Source organism: Phalacrocorax carbo, unplaced genomic scaffold, assembly GCF_963921805.1.
Source record: "Phalacrocorax carbo unplaced genomic scaffold, bPhaCar2.1 SCAFFOLD_428, whole genome shotgun sequence".
NCBI lineage: Eukaryota > Metazoa > Chordata > Aves > Suliformes > Phalacrocoracidae > Phalacrocorax > Phalacrocorax carbo.
The window spans coordinates 2,557-17,107 of record NW_026990473.1 but is presented as its reverse complement, the minus strand read 5'-3'; the positions used below and the strand labels follow the sequence as shown (position 1 = coordinate 17,107).

At 70.0% G+C, this 14,551-nt stretch overlaps 1 protein-coding gene across 1 annotated transcript; it reads right to left on the bottom strand.

The window, feature by feature from the left end:
• Window positions 1-298: 298 nt before the first annotated feature.
• LOC135311248 (protein capicua homolog) lies at window positions 299-14,103 on the bottom strand (the record flags this gene model as incomplete). The annotated part of the gene is given in 10 exon segments (XM_064440376.1): window positions 299-496; window positions 1,542-1,707; window positions 3,556-3,738; window positions 5,827-5,950; window positions 6,064-6,150; window positions 6,152-6,257; window positions 6,364-6,513; window positions 11,953-12,388; window positions 12,391-12,638; window positions 12,641-14,103. Coding segments are annotated over 10 exon segments (3,161 nt in total), but the record flags the coding sequence as incomplete, so codon positions are not given.
• Window positions 14,104-14,551: the final 448 nt, after the last annotated feature.

The window sequence follows — 14,551 nt, the reverse complement described above, 5'->3', positions numbered from 1 at the left end:
CACCTCACATCTAGCCCCCCACCCCACACGCTTCCCCCCACCCCACGCTCCCCCCAGCCCCACATCTCCCCCCTGCTCCACATGACCCCCCCGGCCCCAACATCCCCACACGCCCCCCCCCATATCCCCCCCGCCCCACACACCCCCCAACCCACATCTCCCCCCCCATATCCCATCGCCCCACACACCCCCCACCCCACATCTCCCCCCCAGCCCCCCACATCCCCCCATCCCCACACGCTCCCCACCCCACATCTCCCCCCCCATATCCCATTGCCCCACACACCCCCCACCCCACATCTCCCCCCCAGCCCCCCACGCCCCCCACCTGGCTGAGCTCGTGCAGGGCGTGGCCGTGGGCGTCGCCCCCCTCCAGCCCCTGCACCCCACTGTGGGAGAAGGCGCGAGGGCGGGGGTGCTGCGCCCCTCCCCCCGCCGCGCCCCCCGCCCCCGCCCCCCCTTTGCCCTCGGGGAGGCCGGGGGGGGTCGGCGGCGCCTGGGGGGGAGGGGAGAGCGTCAGCGGGGGGAGGGGCTGGGGGGGTGGGGGAGGGGATCTGGGGGGGGCGGGAGAGGGGGGTCGGGGGTATCTGGGGGTGGGGGAGGGGATCTGGGGGGGTCAGGAGAGGGGGGTCGCGGGGGTTGGGTGTGTCTCACCAGGCGGGGGGCGGTTTGGGGGTTCGGGGGGGTTGGGGGGTCTCTCACCGGGCGGGGGGGAGGTTTGGGGGTTCGGGGGGGTTGGGGGGTCTCTCACCGGGCAGGGGGGAGGTTTGGGGGTTCGGGGGGGTTGGGGGGTCTCTCACGGGGCGGGGGGCAGTTTGGGGGTTCGGGGGGAGTTGGGGGGGTCTCTCACCGGGCGGGGGGGAGGTTTGGGGGTTCGGGGGGGTTGGGGGGTCTCTCACCGGGCGGGGGGGAGGTTTGGGGGTTCGGGGGGGGTTGGGGGGTCTCTCACCGGGCGGGGGGCAGTTTGGGGGTTCGGGGGGGTTGGGGGGGTCTCTCACCGGGCGGGGGGGAGGTTTGGGGGTTCGGGGGGGGTTGGGGGGTCTCTCACCGGGCGGGGGGCAGTTTGGGGGTTCGGGGGGAGTTGGGGGGGTCTCTCACCGGGCAGGGGGGCAGTTTGGGGGTTCGGGGGGGTTGGGGGGGTCTCTCACCGGGCGGGGGGCAGTTTGGGGGTTCGGGGGGGTTGGGGGGTCTCTCACCGGGCAGGGGGGAGGTTTGGGGGTTCGGGGGGGTTGGGGGGTCTCTCACCGGGCGGGGGGGAGGTTTGGGGGTTCGGGGGGGGTTGGGGGGTCTCTCACCGGGCGGGGGGGAGGTTTGGGGGTTCGGGGGGGTTGGGGGGTCTCTCACCGGGCGGGGGAGAGGTTTGGGGGTTCGGGGGGGGTTGGGGGGTCTCTCACCGGGCGGGGGGGAGGTTTGGGGGTTCGGGGGGGTTGGGGGGTCTCTCACCGGGCGGGGGGGAGGTTTGGGGGTTCGGGGGGGTTGGGGGGTCTCTCACCGGGCGGGGGGGAGGTTTGGGGGTTCGGGGGGGTTGGGGGGTCTCTCACCGGGCGGGGGCGCGGGGGGGCCGCTCTCGGAGGCGCTGCGCTCGCGGGGCTCCTTGGGGCCCCCCCCGGCCCCGCCCGGGCCCCTCCCCCCCTCCGAGCTGGACTTTTTCCGGTCCTTGTTGCACCATTTCCAGTCCGGGTGCGCCTTGAAGTGCGCCTCCTTCACCTGCGGGGGCGTCAGCCAGCGGGGCGCCCCAGCCCCCGAGCCCCCCGAGCCCCCCGAGCCCCCCCGAACCCCTCTGAGCCCCCACAACCCCCCCACAAATCCCCACGGGGCCCCCCCAAAGCCCCAGGGGCCCCCAACACCCCCCAAACCCCCGGGGGACCCCCAAAGCTTCCCCAATCCCCACTTTAACCCCCCAGGCCCCCCCCAAACCTCATCGGGACCCCCCTAAATCCCCCCGAGGAGCCCCCCATTTCCCCCCAGGGCCCCCCAATCCCCACTCTAACCCCCCAGGCCCCCCCCACAAATCCCATCGGGACCCTCTGAAGATCTCTCACGACACCCCAAGTCCACCCTAATCCCCTCCAGGAGCCCCCAGATCCCACCAGGACCCCCTAAAGCCCTCTCAGGACCCCCAACCCCCACTGCAACCCCCCCAACCCCCCCTCAGGACTCCCCCCTCGGCCACCAATCCCCACTGTAACCCCACAAGTCCCCCTCAACACCCCCGGAGGCCCCCCAATCCCCACTGTAACCCCCCCAAACCCCCCTCAGGCCCCCCCAACGCCCCCAGAGGCCCCCCAATCCCCACTGTAACCCCACCAAACCCCCCTCAGGCCCCCCCAACGCCCCCGGAGGCCCCCCAATCCCCACTGTAACCCCACAAGTCCCCCTCAACACCCCCGGAGGCCCCCCAATCCCCACTGTAACCCCCCCAAACCCCCCTCAGGCCCCCCCAACGCCCCCAGAGGCCCCCCAATCCCCACTGTAACCCCCCCAAACCCCCCTCAGGCCCCCCCCAACGCCCCCGGAGGCCCCCCAATCCCCACTGTAACCCCACCAAACCCCCCTCAGGCCCCCCCCAACGCCCCCGGAGGCCCCCCAATCCCCACTGTAACCCCACCAAACACCCCTCAGGCCCCCCGATCCCCACTGTAACCCCCCCAAACCCCCCTCAGGCCCCCCCCAACGCCCCCGGAGGCCCCCCAATCCCCACTGTAACCCCCCCAAACCCCCCTCAGGCCCCCCCCAACGCCCCCGGAGGCCCCCCAATCCCCACTGTAACCCCCCCAAACCCCCCTCAGGCCCCCCCAACGCCCCCGGAGGCCCCCCAATCCCCACTGTAACCCCACCAAACCCCCCTCAGGCCCCCCCCAACGCCCCCGGAGGCCCCCCAATCCCCACTGTAACCCCCCCAAACCCCCCTCAGGCCCCCCCCAACGCCCCCGGAGGCCCCCCAATCCCCACTGTAACCCCCCCAAACCCCCCTCAGGCCCCCCCCAACGCCCCCGGAGGCCCCCCAATCCCCACTGTAACCCCCCAAGCCCCCCTCAACGCTCCCGGAGGCCCCCCAATCCCCACTGTAACCCCACCAAACCCCCCTCAGGCCCCCCCAACGCCCCCAGAGGCCCCCCGATCCCCACTGTAACCCCACCAAACCCCCCTCAGGCCCCCCCCAACGCCCCCAGAGGCCCCCCAATCCCCACTGTAACCCCACCAAACACCCCTCAGGCCCCCCAATCCCCACTGTAACCCCACCAAACACCCCTCAGGCCCCCCAATCCCCACTGTAACCCCACCAAACACCCCTCAGGCCCCCCCCAACGCCCCCGGAGGCCCCCCAATCCCCACTGTAACCCCCCCAAACCCCCCTCAGGCCCCCCCCAACGCCCCCGGAGGCCCCCCAATCCCCACTGTAACCCCCCCAAACCCCCCTCAGGCCCCCCCCAACGCCCCCGGAGGCCCCCCAATCCCCACTGTAACCCCACCAAACCCCCCTCAGGCCCCCCCCAACGCCCCCGGAGGCCCCCCAATCCCCACTGTAACCCCCCCAGGCCCCCCGGGGCGCACCTGGAAGGCGAGGTCGTGGTACTTCTGCTTCTCGCGGGGCCCCAGCGCGTACCACCACTCGCCCAGGATCTTGCTGACGGTGCGGTTGTCCTGGTTGGGGTGACGCTGGTGCACCAGCGCCCGGTGCCGCTTGCTGAAGATCATGAAGGCGTTCATGGGCCGCCGGATGTGGTCCTTCTCCCGCTGTGCGGAGGGGGCGGGGTCAGCGCCGGCCACGCCCACGGGGCGGGGCAGGGAGGGAACACACCCCCACCCCAGTGGGGTAAAGGGGGGGACATGGGGGGGGGATATGAAAACGAGTGGCCGTTAAGGTGACAGTGAGGGCCATGAGGGGGCGGGGTCAGCGCCAGCCACGCCCACAGGGTGGGACAACATATGGGGACACGCCCCCCCCGGGGTGTGGCCAAGGGGGGCACACGGGGAGTGAAAAGGGGTGGGCATTAAGGTGACAGTGAGGGCCATAAGGGGGCGGGGTCAGTGCTGGCCACGCCCATGGGGCAGGGTAACATATGGGGACACACACCTGGGCAGGACACGCCCCCTGGGGGTGGGGCCAACAGGGGACATGGGGTGAAAGGAGTGGCCATTAAGGTGAGAGTGCCATAAGGGGGTGGGGTCAGTTCCGGCCACGCCCATAGGGCGGGGCAGAGACGGGATACACACACCGGGGGTGGGGTCAAGGGGGGGACACTTTTGGGGGGGGATGAAAACTGGCGGGGGTTAAGGTAGGAGTAATGTTCTGAGGGGGTGGTGCAAGCAGCAGCCACGCCCACGGGGCAGGGCAGTGGGGGGACACGCCCCCTGGGGGGCAGGGCCAAGGGCACCCCCCCTTGGGGTGGGTATTAAGGTGGGAGCAAAGGGGGGTGGAGCAGAGTCACCTCTGGCCACTCCCCTGGGGCAGGGCAACATGGGGACACGCCCCTGGGGAGGGGCCAATGGGGGTGAGCATTAAGGGTCCAGTGAGGGTGGTGTGGGGGCGGGGTTCATGTTGGCCACACCCACAGTGGGCAGGGCTAAAGTATGAGCCTTCCCAGGGGAGGGCAGGGAGGGCCTGGGGGCGGGGTCAGGGCTAGCCACGCCTCTGTGGGTGGGGTGAATATGACCACACCCCTAAGGGGAGGAGCCACAGTGGTGCCCCACACACTGGGAGGGGAACTCCCCCCGAGGGTGTGGTCAGCACTGGCCACGCCCCCATGATGTGACCATGTCCTTGTAGGTGGGGCTACGAGGTGGTCACGCCCCATAGTGGGAGGGGCTGGTGGGGGGGTGTGGCTAAGCAAGACAGCACAGTAACATGACAGTAAGGTGGGTGGTCTGAGTGGCCACGCCCCCTTGAATAAGCCCTGCCTCCTTTATGGCCACACCCCACACCAACTACTGCCCCCTCTTCTCCCACAGGGGCGTGGCCAACACCTGGCCCCACCCACCCAGGTGCACCCAAGGGAGGGCACTCCATGAGGGCGGAGCCAGTGTGTTGGCCACACCCCTTAAGCCTGACTCCGCCCCTTTGTCCCCCTCTGGGCCCAGGGAAGCCCTATAACGTGGGTGCTGGTGGCCCCCAAAAAGGCGTGTTTGTCCCCCAAAAGGGGCTCTGTGACCCCCCAGGAGAGGGTCTGTGCCCCAAAAAGGGAAGTTTGTCCCCATGGAGATGGTGTCTGCCCCCCCAAAGGGGCCTGTGACCCCCTGGGGAGGGGCTGTGCCCCCCCAAAAGGGGAGTGTGTGTGTCCCCAGAGGAATTCTCCCCCAAAAAGGGGTGCGTGACCCCCCAAAGGGGGTGTTTGGGCCCCCTGGGGGGGATTTCCCCCCTCAAAGGGGGTGTTTGGCCCCCTAAAGGGTGTGCTGCCCCCCAAAAGGGGAGTTTTGTCCCCCCAAAAGGGGACTTCTCCCCAAAAAAGGGTTGTTTGTCCCCCCTGGGTGGGAATTTCCCCCCCCAAAGGGGGTGTCTGTCCCCCTAAAAAGGGGTCTGTGACCCCCCGGGGAGGATTTGTGTCCCCCAAAAGGGGTCTGTGACCCCGCGGGGAGGATTTGTGCCCCCCAGGAGGGGTCTGCGACACCCCGGGGAGGATTTGTGCCCCCCTTTTGGGGGTCTGCGACACCCCGGGGAGGATTTGTGCCCCCCTTTTGGGGGTCTGTGACCCCCCGGGGAGGTTCTGTGCCCCCCTTTTGGGGGTCTGTGGCCCCCCGGGGAGGTTCTGTGCCCCCCTTTTGGGGGTCTGTGGCCCCCCGGGGAGGATCTGTGCCCCCCCGAGGGGGTGCTGCCCCCCCGCCCACCTTGCTGGGGCTGCGCCCCTCCTTGTCGCCGTCCCGCTCCTTGGGCAGGGCGCTCAGCGACTGCGTCCGCCGCTTCCCCGGCCCCAGCGGCAGCGGCAGCTCGGGGGCCACGATGGACAGGAACCTGAAACGGGGTGGGGGGGACCCCGCAGAAGGGGTGAGCTTGGGTGTGGGGGGGGGGCAGGCACCCCCAAACCCCCCCCCTCCCCGAAGCCCCCCCCCCCAAGCGCGGCTCACGCGTCGTCGTGGTCGCTCTCGGTCTCGCTGTCCAGCCGGGGGGGGCCCGGGGGTTCCTCCTCGGGGCCGGGGGGGGCGGCGCTGCTGACGGGGGGGGCGGGGGGGGGGGCTCGGCGGGCGCGTGGCCCCCCCGCAACGCCCCGGTTCGGGTCCCCCGGCCAGTTCGGGGGCGACGGCCGCCGATTCGGGGGGTTCTGCGAGGACATTTCGGGGTGAATTAAGCTCCCCGCCCCCACCCCCCTATATCGCATCCTCCCCACCCCCCCACACCCCCCCTAAAAAAGGGGGGGCGGGGCTTACCTTTGCTCTGATTGGCGGCGGGGGGGTGATTGACGGGCTGGTGGCCCTGGGGGGGCTGGGGGGAGGCGTCGGGTTGGCTGGGGGCCAGGAAGGGGACGAGCGAGTGCCAGGGGAAGACGGCCACCGAGCGGGGCTCCACGTTGGTCCACACTGCGGGCGGGGACACGCGGGCGGGGACACGCGTGTGGTGACGCGTAGCAACACGCGTCCCCCACCCCCCCATGACCCGACCCCCCCCCCCGTCCCCCCATCGCCCCCCAGGGTGGGGGTTGGGCGCCCTGAGCGACCTCACACGCGTGTTCTGGGGACGTGACACGCCGGGGCGTTGTTACACGCGTGTGGCGGGGCTTAGCGTGTCGGAGGCGGGGCCTGGGCGTCGCGACAGGCGGGTGACGTGTAAAGCGGGGCCACGTGCGTGGTTGAGGCGTGTTGGGTGAGCCGAGTGTCGCTACACGTGTGTAACATGTAAAATATTGCCTCTACTGCAGCCGCCTAACACGCTAAGGCTGTCACTACGTGCGTGTAACATACGAGCTATGACTACACGCCTCCCCTAGAACCACGTAACACGCCAAGAACGGTGCTACACGTGTGTAACATGTGAAGTGCTGCCTGTACTAGAACCACGTAACACACCTGACGCATCCCTACATGCGTGTAACACGTGAACGGTCGCTACACGCCTGTGCTAGAATCACAGAACACGCCCAGATCGCCACCACACGCCTATAACACGCGTAATGTCACCACACGCATGTCCCGGGGCGCTGCAGGCCAGGAGCATCGTTACATGCCTATGACACGTGAAGCAGCAGCACACACGTGTGCTGGGGCCGTGCGACACGCCAGGAGCCGCGCCAGACAGGTGCGGCACGTGAGCCATTGTCACACGCGTGTTTTTGAGCTACACAACGTGCCCTGAGCGCCGCTACACGCATGTAACACACGAGCCGCAGCCACGCGGGTGTCCTCGTGCCACACGCGTGTAACAGGAGGCTCCGTTACGTGTACAATGCGTGTGCAACGCGTCAACCAGCCGTACATGCGTGCCCTGGAACGACGTGACACGCCAGGAGCGCCCTGACACACGTGTCCTGCACCCCAGGGCACTGCTACACGTGTAACACGTGAAACATGTTACACACGTGTCCTGAAACCATGGAACACACAAGAAGTGCCCCTACACGCGTGTCACATGCGCAAAAAGTGATTACACGCGTGTAACACCTACAAAGTCTTTCTACGTATGCGTAACCCAAAATCAGCGCTTCTACATGTATGTAGTGTTTCTACATACGTGTGATTTGCTCAGCACCACTGCTCACACGCAACACGTAAAGAGCACCCCAACACATGTGGAACACGCAAGCAGCACCCACACACATGTAACCATAGAAAGCACACCTGGACACGTGTCCTGGCGCTGTGCAACGTGCGCTGAGCATCACCACACGTGTGCGACACGGCAGCATCGCTACACGCGATTCCTACAGCCACGTAACACGCCACGAGCGCCCCTACACGCCTAACACGGAGCACCCCACGCATGTGTGCGACGTGCGGCGTCCCCTCACGCGTGTCCCACAGCTGCGCGACACGCCAGGAGCGTCACGCGTGTCCCACGGGGCCGTCCCCATGCGTGTGCGACCCGGGGGAGCCCCACACGCGTGCACCAGGGATGTGCGGCACCATGAGCACCCCTACACGTGTGTGACCCGCCGGGAGCGCCGCCACACGCGTGTGACGTGCAGAGCATCCCCCAGGACCCACCACACGCATGGGACACACAGAGCGTCCCCATCATCCGCCACACGCGGAACATCCCCCACAACCCGCCACACGCGTGTGACACGCGGAACATCCCCCAGGACGCACCATGACACACGGAGCTTCCCCACGGCCCGCCACGTGTGTGACACATGAAGCAACCCCACAACATGCGTGTGACACGCAGAGCATCCCCATGACCCACAACATGTGTACGACATGTAGAGCATCCCCACAACATGCTATGACACGCGGAGCATCCCTACAACCTGCTACACACGTACGACACGCACAGCATCCCCCAGAACATACCATGTACATATGCAGAGCATCCCCACAACACGCTACACACAACATGCGGAGCATGTCTGCGACACACCGTGACATGCGTGTGACACGCAGAGCATCCCCACGACCTGCCACATGTGGAGCATCCCCGCAACGTGCCATGACATGCGTGTGACACGGGGAGCATCCCCACGACCCGCCACACACGGAGCATCCCCACGACATGCCGTGACATGCATGTGACACGGAGAGCATCCCCACGACCCGCCGTGACACGCGGAGCATCCCCATGACCCGCCACACACAGAGCATCCCCGCGACGCGCCGTGACATGCATATGACACGCGCAGTATCCGCACAACCCGCCACACGCACAGCATCCCCATGACACACCGTAACATGCGTGGGACACGCAGAGCATCCCCACAACATGCTGTGACATGCGTGTGACACACGGAGCATCCCCATGACCCGCCACATGCGCAGCATCCCCGCGACACACTGACACGCGTGTGACACACGGAGCATCCCTGCGACCCACCACATGCAGAGCATTCCCGTGACACGCCATGACACACATATAACATGGGAAGCAACCCTGCGACCCGCCACACGCAGAGCATCCCCATGACACGCCGTGACACGCGTAGGACACGCGGAGCATCCTCACGACCCGCCACACGCGCAGCATCCCCACGACACGCCGTGACACGCGTGTGCGGCCGCCCCGGGGCGGTGCCGGCTCTGCCGGGAAGCGCCGGATTCGCGGCTTCCTCCACGCCGGCCGCCCCACGGAGCGCGGTTTGGGGGGGAGGGAGGAGGGGGGAGGCGTGGGGGGCTCCCATGGGGTGGGAACCGAGGCATGCGGCCACGCCCGGCCACGCCCCGCGGTCCCCAGGGGGGACCCAGCCCTCGGGGCCCCCCATCCCCTTGCAATGCCCCCCCATCCCCCCCAAACCAAACCCCAGGGGGGACCCAGGCATCCGGGCACCCCCCAAAACCCCCGTCCCCTCACAGACCCCCCCCCAACCCCCCCGTCCCCTCACAGACCCCCCTCAAACCCCCCTTATCTCCGCACAGGCCCCCCAAATCCCCTCAACAGCCCCAAACCCCTTCACAGACCCACAACACCTCCTCATAACCCCTACCAAATCCCTCATAAACCCCCCAAATCCCCTCACAGACCCCCCCAACTTCTCCTACAAACCCCCCCAGACCAACATCTCCCCACAAAACCCCCAAAATCCCCTCATGAAACCCCCCCAAATTCCCTCACACCCCCCAAAATCCCATCACAAACCCCCCAACATCTCCGCACAAATCCCCTAAATCTCCTCACAAAACCCCCAACAGCTCCTCCCCAAAACCCCCAACCTCCTCACAAGCCCCCACCCCCTCAGACCCCCTCAAACCCCCCAAATCCCCTCATGAAACCCCCCAAACCCCCTCACAGACCCCTTCAAACCCCCCAAATCTCCTCACAGACCCCAACATCCCCTCACGAAACCCCCCAAACCCCCTCAGACCCCCAATGTATCCTCACGAAACCCCATAATCTCCTCACAAAACCCCCCCCAGACCCCCAACATCTCCTCACAAAGCCCTCAAATCTCCTCGAAACACCCAACATCCCCTCACAGACCCCCCTCAAACCCCCCAAACCCCTCACAGACCCCCTCAAACCCCCCAAATCTCCTCACAGACCCCAACATCCCCTCACGAAACCCCCCAAACCCCCTCAAACCCCAAACGTCTCCACACGAAACCCCTAAATCTCCTCACAAAACCCCCCAAATCCCCCTCAGACCCCCAACATCTCCTCACAAAGCCCTCAAATCTCCTCGAAACACCCAACATCCCCTCACAGACCCCCTCAAACCCCCCAAATCTCCTCACAGACCCCCTCAAACCCCCCAAATCTCCTCACAGACCCCAACATCCCCTCACGAAACCGCCCAAACCCCCTCAGACCCCAACATCCCCTCACGAAACCCCCCAAACACCCTCAGACCCCAAACGTCTCCTCACGAAACCCCTAAATCTCCTCACAAAACCCCCCAAATCCCCCTCAGACCCCCAACATCTCCTCACAAAGCCCTCAAATCTCCTGGAAACACCCAACATCCCCTCACAGACGGCCCTCAAAGCCCGCAAACCCCTCACAGACCCCAACATCCCCTCACGAACCCCCTCAAACCCCCTCCCGCCCCCCACCAGCCCCCCCCCCCCCGCACTGACCGAACATGCCGAGGCCTCTCCGCGGGGCCGCGGCGGGGGGCAGGGCGGTGGAGGACATGGCGGGACCCCCGGTTTTGGGGTGCTCCGGGGGTGGTTTTGGGGGGGTGGGGGTGGGTGTTTTGGGGGGGGGGGGGGCGCACACCGGAGCGGGGCCGGGGCCTCCGCCCGCGCCCGCCGCGCGCCAGCAAAGGGCGGCCGCCCCCCCTCCCCCCGCCCCCCGCCGCCTCCCGCGCGCCGCGCGCAGGCGCCGCCCGGCGACGCTCATTGGCCGCCGCGCGGCCGTATGCAAATGAGGACGCTTCCTCTCGCGCTGGGCGCACACCCACCCACCCCCCCCCCACACACGCTACGCACGCAACGCCCCGCCAGGCCGCGCCCCCTTCGCTCAAACCACGCCCCCTCCACCGAAAGCCCCGCCCCCGCCGCGGAGGGACGGCAAACATGGCCGGCGCGCGGGAGGGGGTGTGACGCGGCCCTGACGTCACGCCGCCGCCGCCGACCCCCGGGGCGCGGCCCTGACGTGGCCGCGAGGGTGGGGCGTGATGTCACTGCCACGCGCCGACCCACAGCCCCCCCCCCCCCCCCCCCGGGGAGGCGTCCCCGTGACGCGGCTGTGACGTCATCACCGTGACCTCGCTCCAACACGGCTGTGACATCACCGCAGCGGCGCCGTAACCCGGCCGCCCTGTGACCCGGCTCCGGGCGCGGCTCTGACATCATCGCGACGCGACGGCCCTGTGACGCTTCTCTGACATCATCGCTGCGACATCGCTACAACGCGGCCCTGACCCCGCCTACCCTGTGACACGGCTCCGGGCGTGGCTCTGACGTCACCACGCCGCGGGCCGTGACATCACCGCGCCGCGCCCGTGACACCGCCGCGCGCCGCGGCCGCCGCCCAGCAACCCCGCGGCGCGGCTCTGACGTCACCGCGCCGCCGCCGTGACATCACTACCACGCGGCCCAGGCCCGGCAACGCTGTGACACGCCTCTGACATCGCAGCCGGTGACGTCACAGTTGACGCAGCGCCCCTCCCCCCCCCCCCGCGCGCGCACGACACCGCTCTGACCTCACCACGCCCTCGCGGCCACGCCCCGTGAGGCGGCCCGTGACATCACCGCGACCCAACGACCCCGGGACACGCCTCCGACCCCGCCCTCCTGCCCCCAACCGCCCCCCCCCCCCGGGCCCCTTTTCAACCCTCCCCCTCCCATTCGCCCCCCCTCCCCCCAGCGCCCTCCCCCACCCACCCCCCCCCAGCGCCCCTCCCCCCCCCAACCCCTCCCCCGCCGTACCTGTCCCGGGGCGCCCCATGACGATCTCCTTGCGGGGGGCCGGGGGGGCCCCGTAATCGCCGGGCACCAGGAGGGGGAGGAGGGCGGCGGGGGAGGGGTGGAAGGCGACGGGGTGCAGGGGCCCCCCGAAAGCGGCCGGCGGGGGGTGGGGGGGCGCGGCCCGCTCGGGGGGGGCGGGGGGAGCCGAAGCGGGGGGGGGCCGGGCGGGCGGGGGGCGCAACCTGCCGGCGTTGATGGGGACGGGGGCGGCCAGGGGGGGCTTTTGGGGGGGGGGCGGCAAAAGGCGGGGGGGGCGGGGGAGGGGCGGGTCCGGCAGGGGCACTTCGGGGTTCCGCACGATAACGGGGGACCCCCGCGGCACCGCCGGCACCCGCCGGGCCCCCGGGCCGGGGTCCGCCGTCAGCCCGGCGGGGGAGCGGGGGGCGAAAAGCGGGGAGAGGGCGCGGAAACCGCCCCCTCCCCCAAAACCCCCCCGTCTTGGGGGTCCCCGGCGGGGGGAGGGTCGGCTTTTCGCTTCCCGGGGCTGAGCGGGACGGTGAAAGTCAGGTTGGTTTGAAAAGTCGGGGGGACCCCGGAGGGGGGGCGCGGCCGGGGGGGCGGCGGCGGCGGCGGGGGCGGCGGCGGCGGGGGGCTGAGCCCCTCCCCGGGGCGGGGGGTGCCGGCGCTGAGGTGCCTCCCCCGGGCGCGGGGGACGCGGTGACGGGGCTAAAATTAGCCGGTCTGAACCCGAAAAGCGGGGAGGGGGAGGGGGAGGGGGTGGGGGAGAAGGGGGACTGGGTGGAGGCGGGCGAGAAGCTGGGGGTCCCCGAGCGGGAGCTCCCCAGTGACACCAGCATGACGGCGGCCTCGCACTCGTCGAACTCGAAGCGCGACAGGTCGGTCCCCGGGGGGCCCCCGAGCCGCGCCCGGGGGTCCCCGTCGCTCTCCCTCGACGTCTCGTCCCAGTCGAAGTCGCCGCTGCCGTCGCGGGGCGGGGGTTGCTGGGGGAGGGGCGGGGCCCCCCCGCGGTTTTCGGGGAGCCCCTCCAGCTCCTTGGTCCGCATGGAGAGGTGGCGGGAGCAGTAGCCGCGCCGCTGCGACTCCTTGGTGCAGCCGTCCCGCGAGCAGAGGCGCCGCCATTGCTTCCCGTTAAACTTCTTCCGGATCCCGTTCGGGGTGCAGACGACGTCCCCCTTCTTGTATTTGGGTTGGGGGGTGACGGGCGGGGCCGGGGCGGGGCGCGGGGCGGGGCCCAGCTTCCCGCCCTCCCCTCCTCCGCCGGCGTCGTCGGGCGGTTTGGGGGCGTCGGGGTCGCCGGGCGGCTCCGCGTCGCGGCGGGGGGTCCAGAGCGGGCGCAGGAGGCGAAGGCCCGACCGCGGCACCCAAACGGGGGGCGCGGCGGGGGGAGGGGCGAAGCGCACCCGGTACGACGGCGGTTTGGCGCTCACCTCCACCACCGTGCCCTGCCGGTAAAGCGTCTCCGCCGGATCCAAGCGGGCGCAGACGGCCGTGCCCACCCCCAGGGCGCCGGCGGGGGGGGTCGCGTCCAGCACCACGGCGGGGGGGTCCCCCAAAAAACACCCTTCCAGGTAAGTGATGCCGCGGTCGCCGGCGAATTGAACCCCCAAATCCTGCCCGCGCCGGATCTGCTTCACCACGGCCGGCTGGAAGACGCCGTCGCGCCGCGCCAGCACCCGCTGGCACCGCAAGCGGCGGAAAACGGCCTCGCCGGGAAGCGGGGGGTCGCCGGGGAGGGGGGGTCCCGCCGCCGCCGCCGCCCCCCCCTTCGTCGGCCGAGTGCTCGCTGGCCGTGTCGGTGCTGGAGCAGCCGCTGCCGCCGGCGCCGCCGCCCGTTTCGCCGCCCGTTTCGCCGGCGGCGGCGGGTTTTTTCCGGGGGGCGCGGGATTTGAAGGTGGTGGTTTTGCGGCTGGGGGGGGGAGGGTCTTCGGGGAGAGCGGGGCCTTGCGGGGGGCTGGGGGAAGGCAGCGGGGCGACGGAGTCTTCCTCGCCGCCGCCGCCGCTGTCGCCGGAGTCTTCCTCGCCGCCGACGCCTTCGCGGCGTTTGGGGGCTTTGGGGCGGCTCGGGGGTGGGGGGGGGCCGGCGCGACCCCCCGAAGAAGAGGAGGAAGAAGAGGAGGAGGAGGAGGAGGAGCCGCCGGCCTTCCTCGCCGGCTTCATCGTCCTCCGCCGGCCCGGGCGCCACCGTGGGGGTCCTGCGGGGAGAAAAGGGGGGGTGGGGGGGGGGTGGGTGTCAGGATGGAGGGGAGGGGGGTGGCTCCTCCCAGTTTTGGGGGGACAGAGACGCCCGCCCACCCCCAAAAATAACCCCGTGGGTGGGGGCGGGGCCTGGGGGGAGGGGCAGCACCCTTTGGGGAGGAGGGGCAGCGCCCCGGGGCGGGGAGGGACCCCCGCGGAGGGGGGGTGTGTGTGTGACACCCCCAAATCCTGGGGTCCGGCACCCAAAAGGGGGGGCTCAGGACCCCGAAGGGCGGGGGGGCAGGATCGTGGGGGGAGGGGCAGCGCCCCTGGGGGGAGGGCGGCAGCACCCACTGGCGGGGGTGACACCCCAAATCCTGGCATCCGGCACCCAAGGGAGGGGGGGAGTGCCAGGACGCTGGGG